General features: G+C 44.2%; 1 protein-coding gene across 1 annotated transcript in view; it reads right to left on the bottom strand.

The window, feature by feature from the left end:
• Positions 1 to 484: 484 nt before the first annotated feature.
• tle2a (TLE family member 2, transcriptional corepressor a) overlaps positions 485 to 13,270 on the bottom strand; it is a 42,283-nt gene continuing 29,497 nt past the window's right edge. Inside the window, exons 7-20 of the mRNA XM_061077879.1 lie at positions 12,554 to 12,767; positions 12,154 to 12,170; positions 11,081 to 11,176; positions 10,143 to 10,187; positions 8,799 to 8,960; positions 8,269 to 8,395; positions 6,966 to 7,168; positions 6,544 to 6,623; positions 5,195 to 5,444; positions 4,292 to 4,539; positions 3,133 to 3,280; positions 2,487 to 2,637; positions 1,868 to 1,944; positions 485 to 1,680 (exon numbers count right to left, since the gene is read on the bottom strand). Of these exons, the coding sequence (XP_060933862.1) occupies positions 1,573 to 1,680; positions 1,868 to 1,944; positions 2,487 to 2,637; positions 3,133 to 3,280; positions 4,292 to 4,539; positions 5,195 to 5,444; positions 6,544 to 6,623; positions 6,966 to 7,168; positions 8,269 to 8,395; positions 8,799 to 8,960; positions 10,143 to 10,187; positions 11,081 to 11,176; positions 12,154 to 12,170; positions 12,554 to 12,767 (1,926 nt within the window). The 3' untranslated portion in view covers positions 485 to 1,572. The remainder of the gene's footprint in view (positions 1,681 to 1,867; positions 1,945 to 2,486; positions 2,638 to 3,132; positions 3,281 to 4,291; positions 4,540 to 5,194; positions 5,445 to 6,543; positions 6,624 to 6,965; positions 7,169 to 8,268; positions 8,396 to 8,798; positions 8,961 to 10,142; positions 10,188 to 11,080; positions 11,177 to 12,153; positions 12,171 to 12,553; positions 12,768 to 13,270) is intronic.

Genomic DNA, 13,270 nt, shown 5'->3' on the forward strand with positions numbered 1-13,270 from the left:
CATGAATAACACAATGTTACAGCTGCAATATTTACTCTAGTTACATAGGAGCCGTGAAGCTGAACTCGCTCCTGCTGTGGGTTCGAGACTTTCTCTCACACATCTGACGCTGCAGATATTTACTAGAAGAGAAGCTTCGTGCTGTGGGAGGTTTTATCATGAGACAGCAGTGGCATAGTGTGTGCTCATGGTTTACACACACAGGTTTTTAACTAAATTATCCCTAAAATGACTTTGGCCCCACATTGAGATTCACTTCTTTTTTATAACATCAAATATTCATCAAATGCTTCTTTTGATGCTTTTCAATATTAAACATCCAAAATAAAGCTGATCAGTCTGAAAACACACAGAAGACAGAAGACACCTATGCAAGACAAAAACACAATAACTGATGACGCTCCACAACACATCCTCTTGTCTCAAAGCAAATCCAAGTCACAGCTCATCATTTGCCTTTACAGAACTTTATTTACACGTCCATATATAGCAAGGTTCAAGGTTCATCATGATGCAGTTGTTAAAATCCCAGTCTGCCTATATGTTCCCTAACAAATACAATAGAAAATCACATTTAATGTTGAGTGTTAAAGATGAAGATCGCGTTGGAGAGGCCACGTCACCGACACTGGAAGGGGGGGGGGGAGAACTTGTTGAGAGATGTTTGAATCAACTTCAGCTTTCTGTCCTCTGGGTAGTGAGTTTTTCTTTCTTTTTGTTCCGGGCTGGTTTCCTTAAAAAAACATCCCCAGATCCTCATCTTTGTTCTTTAGTAATAGAAAAAAAACAACATCAACAGGAACAAAAACAAACCGAGTCTCAGGACGCTGGAGAGGAAACCGAGCCGTGTTGGGTCATGTATGTTCTGCAGATGATACAATCATGTTGCTGCTAAAAACTTAACCAGGAGAAGAAGAAGAAGAAGAAAAAAAAGCTGGAACCTCACAACAAACCATCTGCCACACATCTGCTGCCCCGAGGAGCAGCCACGTTCTGCGGACCAGGCCAGACCGGGCCAGACTGCTCCAAGCTCAGCCGGCCTGGGACTTTTTTTTTATTCTTATTTTATTAAAACACAGAGCAGAATATGGACTGTATTTTTCATGACAAGTTTCCTCCCCACACTTCTTCATTCCCGTGTGTCTTTCTCCTCGTGGTGCCGTCCAACAGTTTTGCGAAAAATTCAAAGGCTAAAAAAATAAGTTTTGCTAATTTCTTGTTTACTACAGAGGTTTTATTTTGTTAAAAAAAGGGAGAAAAAAAAGGAACAAAACAAGAAGTTCTTTGGAGGAATCCCACATTTGCGCAGCTATAGACTAACCAGCGTTCTCAGAGCATTAAAAACAAAGTTCAAAGTTTGTTTGTCTTTTTTCCAGAGATGTGACTTTGTGCCCCCTCGCTTCTCTCTCTCTCTCTCTCATTTCTTTCACAAACGTAAACAAAACAACAAAGTACGAGTTGAGTGTCTCTTGTTTCCCATGCCACCGACGCTCTGTACAGTCATTGGTGCAGGAGGGAGCTTTGGCTCCGCCCCCCCCGATTATTAGTTTAAATTCTTCGGCCATTGGGAGCTCAGTAGATGACTTCGTAGACTGTGGCCTTCTTGTCCCCGGAGCCGGTGACGATGAACTGGTCGTCGGGGGAGATGTCGCAGCTGAGAACCGACGAAGACTCCTTGGACTGAACAGGGAGACAGAGGAAGAGACATTAGTACAAACAGTGACACATAAACACACGCAGGGAATGCTAGTTACGTCAAAGCTGATGAAAAAAGCTTCTAGTCTTCAGATCCTAAATGTCACAGACTCATACTTCATATTTCATTTTGACAAAAGGTGTTTACAGAAATCAGTGCTGGATGACGTACCTGGAATATGCTGGATCCGTAAGGTGTCCTCCATGCATTCAGCAGGTTATCTTTGCCCGTGCTCACGAACCATTTACCTACAGGAGGAAACACATAGAGCCATCAACAGAGAGCCTCGGGGGGGGGGGGGGGGAGATATGGACGAGGCAGAGAGGGAGAGCTGCTCTTGTAAAGAACAGAAGAGGTGAAAAGGAAGAAGCTGTTTCTGAATAATGAAAGAGGCTGGAGATTTGTTCTGCTTCTCTGTGATTAAATACCCTCAGGTAGTGTGATGTAACCGAGCCATCAATCTAGTGTGTGTGTGTGTGTGTGTGTGTGTGTGTGTGTGTGTGTGTGTGTGTGTGTGTGTGTGTGTGTGTGTGTGTGTGTGTGTGTGTGTGTGTGTGTGTGTGTGTGTGTGTGTGTGTGTGTGTGTGTGTGTGTGTGTGTGTGTGTGTGTGTGTGTGTGTGTGTGTGTGTGTGTGTGTGTGTGTGTGTGTGTGTGTGTGTGTGTGTGTGTGTGTGTGTGTGTGTGTGTGTGTGTGTGTGTGTGTGTGTGTGTGTGTGTGTGTGTGTGTGTGTGTGTGTGTGTGTGTGTGTGTGTGTGTGTGTGTGTGTGTGTGTGTGTGTGTGTCCGTACCGCAGTAGGCAAACTTGAGGGAGAGGACGCAGCTCTCGTGGAGGTGCAGCTGGTACTTGTCAGGTTTGGAGACGTGCAGCACTTCCACATTGCTGCTCTCCATTCCCACAGCCAGCCACTCGCCCGTGGGACAGTAGCCCAGAGAGAAGATCTGCAGGGAGGAACCAGAGGGAGGAGGAGGGAGAAAAGAGGTAGAGACCAGTGAAGCATTAATGATCAACAACAACATGTCAGCACATTAACACCTGTTAGTCTGGAGTGAAGCGTCTGAGTCGGACTTATGTCTGTGTGTCTGATTGTGTGTGTGTGTCTGTCTAAATCCATAAAGTGATATCATGCTGTTGTGTTTGAATATGTCTTTCTGCCGGTGTGTACTGTTGTCAATACTTGCAAGGTGAGGTCATGATGTGTGTGTTTGTGAGTGTATGTTTATTTGTGAGGTGAACCTTGTGGATGATTTGTGTGTGTGTGTATGTGTCTGTGTGCGACCATGAACCTGTGATGTACTGTGCCTGTACAAATGAGGTGTGTGTACATGTGTTAATGTCCAAGAGATTTACGTGTTAGATGTTGTTTTTTACGTGTTAGATGTTGATTGTTATCCGAGTGTGAGTGTCTGTGTGTGTGTGTGTGTGTGCGTGTGTACCTGCGAGGTGAAGTCATGCTGCTGCAGCTGCCGTCCCTCTCGGAGGTCCCAGCAGCGCACCGTGTTGTCCAGCCCCCCCGTCCACAGCTTGGTGCCGTCGTTGGAGATGTCGATGCAGCTCGCTCCGTCCGTGTGGCCCTGGAACTGCCTGCAGGGGGCGAGCAGTTATACACTAATTATACTAATAATAATAATACTTAACTTTGCACAAAATTACACTGAAGGAAGGATGTAAGTGTCTCCACCACAGAAGAGTCCCTGGGGCAAAAGATTAAAAGTGCACCCAAGTATAATCTTGCGGGCAGCCATCATTAGAAGCTGATATTTCAACAGATATTGAAAATAATACATAAAAACACAGTTTAATTAAATAAAATATCTTCACAAGATAAGATAAATACTGTGCAATAGTAAACACTTAAAAATGTCCTCATATCTCCTTATGACGACATTACAGTGTCTTGTAAAACTGAGTAATGTTTATATACTGCTAATTAATGCTAAATAAGGAGACGTTAAATGTGAGTGTTAGAAATGGAAGTTGTTGCTTTTTCCTTGTTGACACACAAACACACACACACACACCCTCCTCTCTACTTAATTCATCCTCAATGCTTTGATTGACAAATTATTATTAACATCATCATTATTAACTGGTGCTGCTGCATAATTACACCTCACCCTTATTATTTTCATTACAACATCCACTCTGACCAAGCTTGACAGTGACTCTGTTCCTGATTCTCTCCCCCTCTCTCTCCTAACCACCTCTCCTCAGTCGAGGCACATGGGCGCCCACATTAACTTTGGTTCTAGATTTTCTTCCACTTCTTTCAGGGAATTTTTGCTCATTGTGACTTTTCGATCTCATGATGAAAAGTGCCTTGAGATAATGTGTGTTGTGATTTGGCGCTACACAAATAAAGTTGTATTGAATTGCCCATATAACAAGTGCTCCTTATCTTATGTTATGATTGAGAGAAGAGATCTTCTTTCCTAACCTTCTCTTACTAATTTATCGCTCTCTCCTCTCCTCCTTCCTTGTTACTTGAAAACGATCTGACCATTTCCTCTTTACCTCCAGCTCCCTCCGTCTGACAGGAGGAGACTAACAGATGGTGCCCCCCCCCTCCCCTCCCCTCTCTCTCTCCTCTCTTACCTGACCAGCGTCTGGTTGTGAAGGTCCCAGACGACGATGTTGCCGTCGCTGCAGCAGGAGAAGCAGACCTTGTTGTCGGGGGAGATGGCCAGAGCGTAGCAGGCGGGGGCGGAGGAGGTCAGCTCCGCCTTGATGCGGGGGGTGGGCGTGGCCAAATCCCAGATGGACAGCGTGCTGGCCTCGCCGCCCACGATCAGGGTTCGGCCGTCCGACAGCAGCTTGCAGGAGCGGATATAGTTGTCCCTGTTCTGATCGGTCACAGTCAAAGAAACAATATAAACTTTTATGCTCAGTGATACGAGCTGTGGTTCAGTGTAATTGACGACAAGCGGAAGGAAGTTGATTGTCTGCTTCTGTGTTATCACAGCAGTAAATGAAGATGCTGCAGGATTTGGCTTCAGGACAACGACACAACGGTAATCCATCATCTCAAGTGAGTTTTTATGCGTGAAAAACAAACAGCATCACTTATGGTAGTAAAGCAACATTATTAGACATAAATGGACTTTAAATACGACTCTCCCACCACTGACTACCAGGGTTCGGCCGTCGGGGAGGATTTTACAGGAGCGGATGTAGTTGTCCCTGTTCTGATTGGACCAGATAAGACAGCCAATTAGATTATTGCTGCTGTAAGTGCATTAAGCACAAAGACTGAGTGTGTGAGGCCTCATGGGAGAGATGATGATTTAAATGAGGACGTTGTGGAAATGAAAGTGGACATTTTGATGATGACAGTTATCAGAATTAAGGAGGAGAGACAACGCAGTCGATAAAACTAAATAAGTTTACTGAATATAGTGTACATACACGTTTGTCTGGCTCATATGTAAATCAGTGTGTCCATCTTTATGTCTAACACTCAAGTACGCCTCTGTGTTCCCTCCCTCCCTGGTGTCTCACCAGACAGTCCAGCTGGGCCATGGGGCTCTTGCTGCCCGGCTGGCTGATGTCCCACACCTTGACGCAGCCCTTCCCTCCGGTGTAGACGTGGCGTGTGGAGGTGCTGATGGTGACGGCGCACACCACCTCCCCGTGGTTTAGGGTGTGGATCTGGCGTGCGTGGCGAGGGATTCCCGGGCCCAGCAAGGCGTCGGGGGGGAAGGGCACCGGCTGCATCTGGCCGTCTGCGCTCACATGGAACGAGTAGGCGCTGGAGTGAAGAGAGTTGGAGTGAAAAAGGATAAATAACTGAAAATAAAGTCTATTTCTAAAAGTTGAGACGTCTGTGAACTTTTCAGTAAGCAAGAAGAAGAATCTCAGAGTGGAAATTTGATGAGCATCATATAAGATGGCTTAAGTTTCAGAATGTGTGAGACGCATTCCACTGTCTGCATCGCCCAGGAATTATTTTGAGGGACTGACAGAGACTCAAAACAAACATTAAATAATGATGTCTAGAAAAACTGAGATAATATTGCTGCTTTTCAAATTATCACTGACGTCTACAGCAGAGTTCAAACAGTAACAATCCCATTCATTTTCAAGAGAGATTTTGATCATCAGCCAGAATATCAGTTACCACAAGCTACCAGACTCTGACACGATGTAATGCTCCTGTAGAAAGTCTGAATGATATCAACTGTGTTTTAAAAAATCAAAAAGGTATTTTTTATTGGCAATGTGAAGAAGTAGGTGTTCAGCGCTACCTTACATTTATAACAGAGCAGCCATGGTGTCTCATTGTAACATGGTGCGGTTTTTAGAGATGAGGAAAAGAGTCTAATGGCTCCTGATCAGGACAATAAGGCTAAATGCATTCTCTCTTGAAGTCATTGGAAAGAAATCATTCACGTGCGTACTTCCTTTACACTGTACATAGTCTTGTACCTTTCAGTTTTTTCAATTTACAGTTATTTATTTTCTTTGAATCAAATGTTTAATGGTCACATGTTAATGGTCGACCTGGTTCCAGACTTTAAACTTTTAAACCACAGCCATTCTAAAAGTCACAGTTAGGCTCCATAATATTCTCAATACAACCAAGAGGCAGACATGGGAGGCACATTACTGTTTAAATAAGGTTGTGCACAAATCAATTAATGTTAATAAATTAGCTTTTGTGTGGTAAATTCTGAACAAATTCAAACTAACAACTAAATAAACAAAACAGTGTTTATTTATTAATTTATATATTTCAATATCTTGGTTGAAAAATCCTTCTTTTTTTTCTTCTGTTGATATTGAAATTGAGCAGAGCAGTTGAACAGGTGAAGATTCGAGCGATAGTGGGAAAGGTAGAAGAATCTCACGGCTTTCCGGAGGCAGCTGCCTGCAGGCTGGCAGGAAGCCCAGGGACCCTCATGTGTGGGTGTGGAGATTCGTAGCCCACCTGGAAGAGACGGAGACCCTGAGTGTAAGAAAGACTCGGAAAATAAATACCTGGTTAAAGTGAACGAGTGAAGAAAAGAGAATTCACTCATAACAATGGACGTTTTCAGATGAGAGACCGGAATCAAATGAGATCATTAAAAAGACTTTTTCAGGAGCCAAGGTCACAGATTCTTAACGATAAATGACAAGACGACCTCTCCTCCTCTTCCTCTCCTCCCTCTAAAATACTTCTTTCTTTCCTGTGTATAGAGGATCTGCCCTCTGACAAGCTTATATGCTGAAGTATCACATATGACAGTGACACCACAAAGACAAATTATCTGCAGAGCGTCGAGCTCACCCCAGGGGACCGTCCGTAGCCAGCGGCAGCAGCTGCCGCCGCCGCTGCTGCTGCAGCTCCGTTCATCTGGGGGGAAACCAAGTGGAGGCCGGCGCCGTAGCCCCCCGCCCCGGGCAGGTCCCCATTCACCCCCGGAGGCGGCAGGCCAAACGCCCCCGGAGGGTACGCTCCCTGCACCGCCAGAGGGTTCCTGAGACCCAGAGCTGGAGGAAGGACGGAGAAAAGACAGAGTTGCATTGAAGAGAGTATTGTGTTGTGAATTATTGAAGTGGAGAAATTATAGATCGAGGCAAAGACTACGTCAGTAACTCAGAGCTTCGGATAAACATGGGAGAGAAGCAGGTTTTATTAAAGGTGACTCCCTGTGCAGAACCTGTCAGTGTGGGAGACAGCTGAGACTGACAGGCTGTGAAGGAGCTACTGCAGGAGGCAGGACTTCACCAACTGCAGCACTGGACCACTACTGCCCCCTGCTGGCCACTATTCCTTCCTGCAGCAAGTCACTACCTCCGTGTGTGTGTATGTGTTCACACAAACTACCCTCCGTATCCTCCTCCAGCGCATGTGGCTGCATCTATGAGCGTGTGCATATACATACACAATGGCGTGTGTGTGTGTGTGTGTGTGTGTGTGTGTGTGTGTGTGTGTGTGTGTGTGTGTGTGTGTGTGTGGGTCAGTGGGTGTGTGTGAGCGGTGTGGGGGCTAACAGGTGATGTGAGAGAAAGAGATACACTGGAATAGATGGAGGCTCATTATGAAGCAGCTCACAGTCACAGTCCATCACCTCTCCTAATCTTTCCATTTAAAAAGTGAGGCGCCCTGAATATTTTTGCCCACAGCTGCTTATTAAGTCCAGATGGTGGTCGGTGGTGGGGGGAGCTGGCTGACACCCATACCAACTACTGCAGCTCGCTGATAGAATCATTACATGCAACAAAGCCAGTGCCGAATGAAAAAATGTCTCTGCAAATACAGGTCCAGTTTTTTGTATATGATCCCTGTGAGAAGGGCGAGCTCACGTCCCCTGACAGGACAACTGGAGACATCTGTTGTTTGATGTCCTCAATGATGTCAGCAAACCTTACAGCTTCACCTTCACATCCGATATATTTCACTCAAGCTGCTTTCAGATATGCACCGAATCCCCAGACATTCTCCAGAGTACCTGCTTTGTTTTTCATGTGTAAAAGGCAAACTCCGGAGAAAGTCCTGATCCCATTCTCTGGAGTTCATCTTTGTAATCGGCTGATAAAATACAGGGGATTTGCTACCTGGGGAATAAAAGCTTGAGGGAGGATCTCACCGAGGGGGTCGACACCAGGTTTGCCCGGGATCGGTCTGAACTGCGGAGGGCCGCTGGGTCCTGGGGTGTTGGACTCTTGAGACATGGGGGTCCCTGGCTTCATACCTGGAGTGCTGGATTTCTCCCTCTGGAAAAGAGCCGGAGAAGAAAAAGAGAAATGTTAAAACTCAGAAGAAGGAAAAGGAAACATCACTAGAATAAAAAGGGATATAAAGAGACTGACTTTAGATGTGAAGGGAACATATAACGGTACAGCAGCAGAAGAAGAAGAGTGGGAGAGGCAAGCACACAAACAAAGAGGGAGAATGACAGTGAGGATGAGGGAGGGCAGGTGGGAGCTGGGCAGTGCTGTGGGATGTCAGCAGCTCACACTGAATGTGAGACGGATGTTGAATCTACACCACGATAACTCCAACATGAACTGTTGACCCCAAACAAACAGCCGAATACAATATGTGCTGCCTTCCTTAAGTCCATGTGTGGTCAACTTCGGTGCACACGTGTGCGCTCATACAGACGTGTGAGTTCACCTGTGGGGGCTCTTTGCCGCGGGAGGGGGAGGGGGCGCTGCTGGAGGAGGCCAGGGAGGTGGGGCTGGCCTGCGGTGGACCCTCCTTACGAGACTGGGGCATCTTGTCCAAACCGTTCTCTCTGGACGAGTAGGACTGCACGCTGCGGGGGGACGACGGGTCCTGAATCAGGAACACAAATCTTTAGTAAACAAGAGACAAATCCATTTGTTACCTCTGCCAAAGAGGTGTTTGTTGAATTGTAAGGAGGATTATGCCAAAACTACTAAACCTACTACCATGAAATGTTGTGGAGGGGTTTGACAGGACCCAAGGAGGAACCCATTAAATTGGGATGTGACTCAGAATTACGGGCGGATCCATATTAGTATTTTTTTTCACTTTGATTAACATTGTGAGATTAGGGTGATTGTCAACATTTTCATTGATTTCTCACAGAATAATTCATGGATATTGTTAAAATTTGGTTCAGATCTAATTAAATCTCGTGAATTTACATGTGGTTTCTTAAAGGAGACTGTTGGGGCCTCTACGGAGGTATGCCCTCTCCGAGTCTTTTAACTTGTTTTAGCTTTAAAAACTTTTACTTATTTTAATTGTATTTCTTGCTCTAATCTTTTCTCAACTATACTGACCGATGTGACGATTGAGAAACAATTACGTGCACCAAGAAGCTCATGTTTGCACCCCTGTTGGTTTGTTTGCTCTCAGCAGAATTAAGCAGAAACTACTGAATGGCTTTCCACAAAAGTTAGAGGACGGATGGAACAGGAGCCAAGAAATAATCTAAACAAAGTGTTTTTCCCCACTTACTTTAACATCGGTCTTTACACATTTCCCCCTGATTTCCTCGGTAATAATTCATGGATCTTGATGAAAAAAGTAGCGTTAAGAGGGCTGATATCTATAAGTGTGTGCAATTTGGTGCGGCTTCATTGCATTTTAAGGGACATTTGAGCCTTATTCCCTATTCAGAATTATCAGGCAGTAAATTAAATCAAGCAGGTGTTTTCCAAAGTTGCAGTACTTTTAGTACGAAAGTCTGGTTTAACGTTGAAATGGGTACAGACTCACTTCCAGTTATCGTATGCATAATGGATAAAATCATTCATCAAACCTTAACATTGAGGTGTTTTTAAAAGGCTTGTGACCGGCAGTGAAGTGCACCTTCGCCTGCATATTATATGGTTGCTTATCAAGAAATGAGGCCATGCTGAGGTGGACGGGAGGAGTGTGTTATTGTTATCATGATTATTCATATGGTCCTTCCGGGTGCGTTTACGTGATGTATGCAGATGGAAGCGGTGACGTGAGGCCAACACAGGCCGGCGGCCGCCTACTAACCTCATCCACCACCAAATTATCATCACTCTTGTCTGCATCGCTGCCCTGGGAGAGAGAAGAGAGATGGAGATTAGATATTCTGCCCTGCTGTATGATGCAGGTAGATCACATGAAGGAATATACACGCACGAAAACACAAAAGGTCAAACACAAACAGTTATACACAAGCAGAGGAGAATTTGAGAATTAAGTTATAATTTTAGTCTACGTGTCATATGTCTTATATGTTAGGAAAGAGTTCCACAAATAACATTGCTCAACCTTGTGGCTCATCAGCATTACATTATCATTAGTGTCGGGACTTTTGTCAAAAGATTGTGCAAGAAACTGAATTTCAAAGAAAGGATCCGCAAACTTTTTCCCCCCATCAAATTACAACTTTATTCTCATAATATTACGATTATATTCTAATATAACTTTCTTCTCAATTACAATTTTATTCTCAATCTCAGAGTGGCCCTAAGACTCAGTCGCAATGCACAACCTCATGCATTTGAAAGTTTTGTAAAAAAAAAAAAAAAAAAAAAAGAAGATCTTTCATTTCTCACAGTGCAAAAAGAGGAAAATTGAACAACCTATCTTAACATTCTCATACCTGAGATTGTTGACTAAACCCAACGGGAAAGTGTAATTAATCTTACAGTTATAATTCTTATAATTACACTTTATTATAGATGTTCAACTGGAGAGCTGACTTCCTCTATAGCGGAGCTCAAGTTTTTATATTTCAGGGTTAATTAAATAAAAAAGAACATAATCCCTAACAATGCTCCACGTATCTGCTTGTCCACAATGACAGCAAAAGCACAGTAATGGCACCAGGAAGTGAGACTATTTCAATTATGATCTAAAAAAGTCAAATGCACCGACACCAGTGCTTGAGTAAAACTTTCCCCCAGTTACTTAAACATTTCACAGTGTGATGAAAGCGTCCTCACATAGTCCGTCATGAACTCCTTCTCTTCTGCTTTCCTCTTCTTGCCGTTGCTAAGGTAGTCTGCCGAGCGACCCTTATCCCCGTTGGACAGCGAGCTCTGGAGAGGGAGCAGAGGGAGGGGGTGAGGAGAAGGGTCGAGTGAATTGAGAAACGAGAAAAGAGTGAGGCAAAGAGTAAAGGGGAGGTGTGCATCGGGGCACAGAGAGGTGGAGGAGATGAAGGCAGGAAGGAGAGAGGAGCAGAGAAAAAAGGGAGCGAGGGTGGAGAGGAAGGAGAAGGGTGATAATGAGGAGAGGGGGACGGCAATAAATCACGTCAGGCTCATGAGCTGCAGAGATGAATGTGAAAGAATATCAGTCTGCATCGATCGTCGCTGTACGAGTCAGAGGAAGAAAGAGAGGGTTTCAAGTTTTCTATAAAGCAGCAGATTTAAGTCAATGAGATATTTTTTTTAAAATACTCAGAGCTGCCATAACCTGTGTACTTTTAACTCAACACAGACAAAAAAGAAGAAAGAAACTGCATCTTAAAAAAGGTTGTTTACTAAAGCACATGCAGGGATACAAAGCCTGATGACTTTTTGCTCTTTAGATCCTGTGTCAACTGTTTTTTTTATTTTATGTGCATTTTGTCTTTTTTAACAGGAGAGTTCCAGCGTGAAATGGGAAGAAAGGACAGGGAAGCAAAGAGCCGAGGAGGAGAGAGTGTTCACCACTTTATTTTACCCTAATTTGTTATGTTTGAATAAGTTTCTGATAATTTCAAAGAAGTTTCCTAGAAAGAACCACTGAATGTAGAACTAGTTACAGGGGAAATATTGTGTCCAACATGCAAAAGTGCCCACTGTCATTTATTCTTATTTTCTTAATTATTTTCTATTTACGGTATCCACATGCCCACATTCTGTTGTTTCCCTTTTCTGTTGTGTCTGAGCAGTTCTGTGTGTTTTGTGTTGTGTAAAAAAAATTTCTAAAAATATTTAAAAAAAAAATGCACTAAAGTATCTACGGGCAATCAGTGTGTGTGTGTGTGTGTGTGTGTGCGTGTTTAATTGGTGTAGTGATTTGTACTTACTGGTCCTGCTTCACGGTCTGTTCATTCCAGAAAAAAGCATCCAGACACATCCAGGTACCAGGCCCCAGGACAGTAGATACAGATAAGGGAACACACACACACACACACAAACACACACATAAGTTCAAGATTATATGTGATCACTTTACATCTCTCGACAGCTGATGACTCAGTGGAAACAATGTCCCTGAGGAGTGTTATTATCAGCAACACTGCTGTGCTTTGCCAAAAAGTCAAAGCAAAGCCGATCATCCGAGTCTATTGAGCCAAGCTCCAGTGATTACTCTGCTCAGAGACATTTTCATCTCGAAGAATCCAGCCCTGAACTAGAGTCTTACAAAAAAAAAAAAAAAAAAAAAAAAAAAAAGGTGGACATGCATTATTTAAAGTGATCCTGTACCTCGGTGGTGCTCTGCAGCAGCAGCAGCGGCCGCGGCTGCCTCTAGGTGGGCTCTCTCATCCTTGGCAGCCAACTGAGCCCCCAGAGCCCCGGACAGGGCCAGCAGGCTGGATCCTCCGCCAAGCGCCAAGCCGGGGTGGGTCAGTCCTGATGGGTGGGGGCCCATTTGCAAACCCTGGACATGCTGGGAAAGGTGCTGAGCCTGAAGCTGTTGCTGTAGAGCGGAAGAAGAGAGGAAGAAACCGAAAGAGGGAGGAGAAAAGAGAGAGTATTGGGTGACTTACGAGCACTGACTGAAGTAGATGACAGGAGGTGAAAAGGAGGAAGGAAAGGAAGGGAACCAATTGCTGCGATGTGCACGAGAGGAGAGACGCTGAGGTCGGGGCAGTGGCTCTGCAGCCGGATCCACCTGATGGGAACTAAACTAACAAATAATGAAAACTCATTTTGTTTCAATTCCATTAAATCTGCTTGGAAAAATATTTATCGGCCCATTCTTTCAATGTGATTATTTGGGGGGCTGAAGAGTAAAGAAAACAAATAATTTTTTTTATGTATTTTAGGATTTCTAAGAAATCTTAATCCATTGTTTTGAAATATCAACCAATAAATGGATTAATTTTAGTGTGGGCCAAAGGATAATTGCCTCAATAAAAGGTAAAGGAGGAAAATAAATAAACGGGAGTATAAGTTACACACGCTATGAGGCAGAGGGGG

The sequence above is a fragment of the Limanda limanda genome, chromosome 9 (genome assembly GCF_963576545.1).
Source record: "Limanda limanda chromosome 9, fLimLim1.1, whole genome shotgun sequence".
Classification (NCBI taxonomy): domain Eukaryota; kingdom Metazoa; phylum Chordata; class Actinopteri; order Pleuronectiformes; family Pleuronectidae; genus Limanda; species Limanda limanda.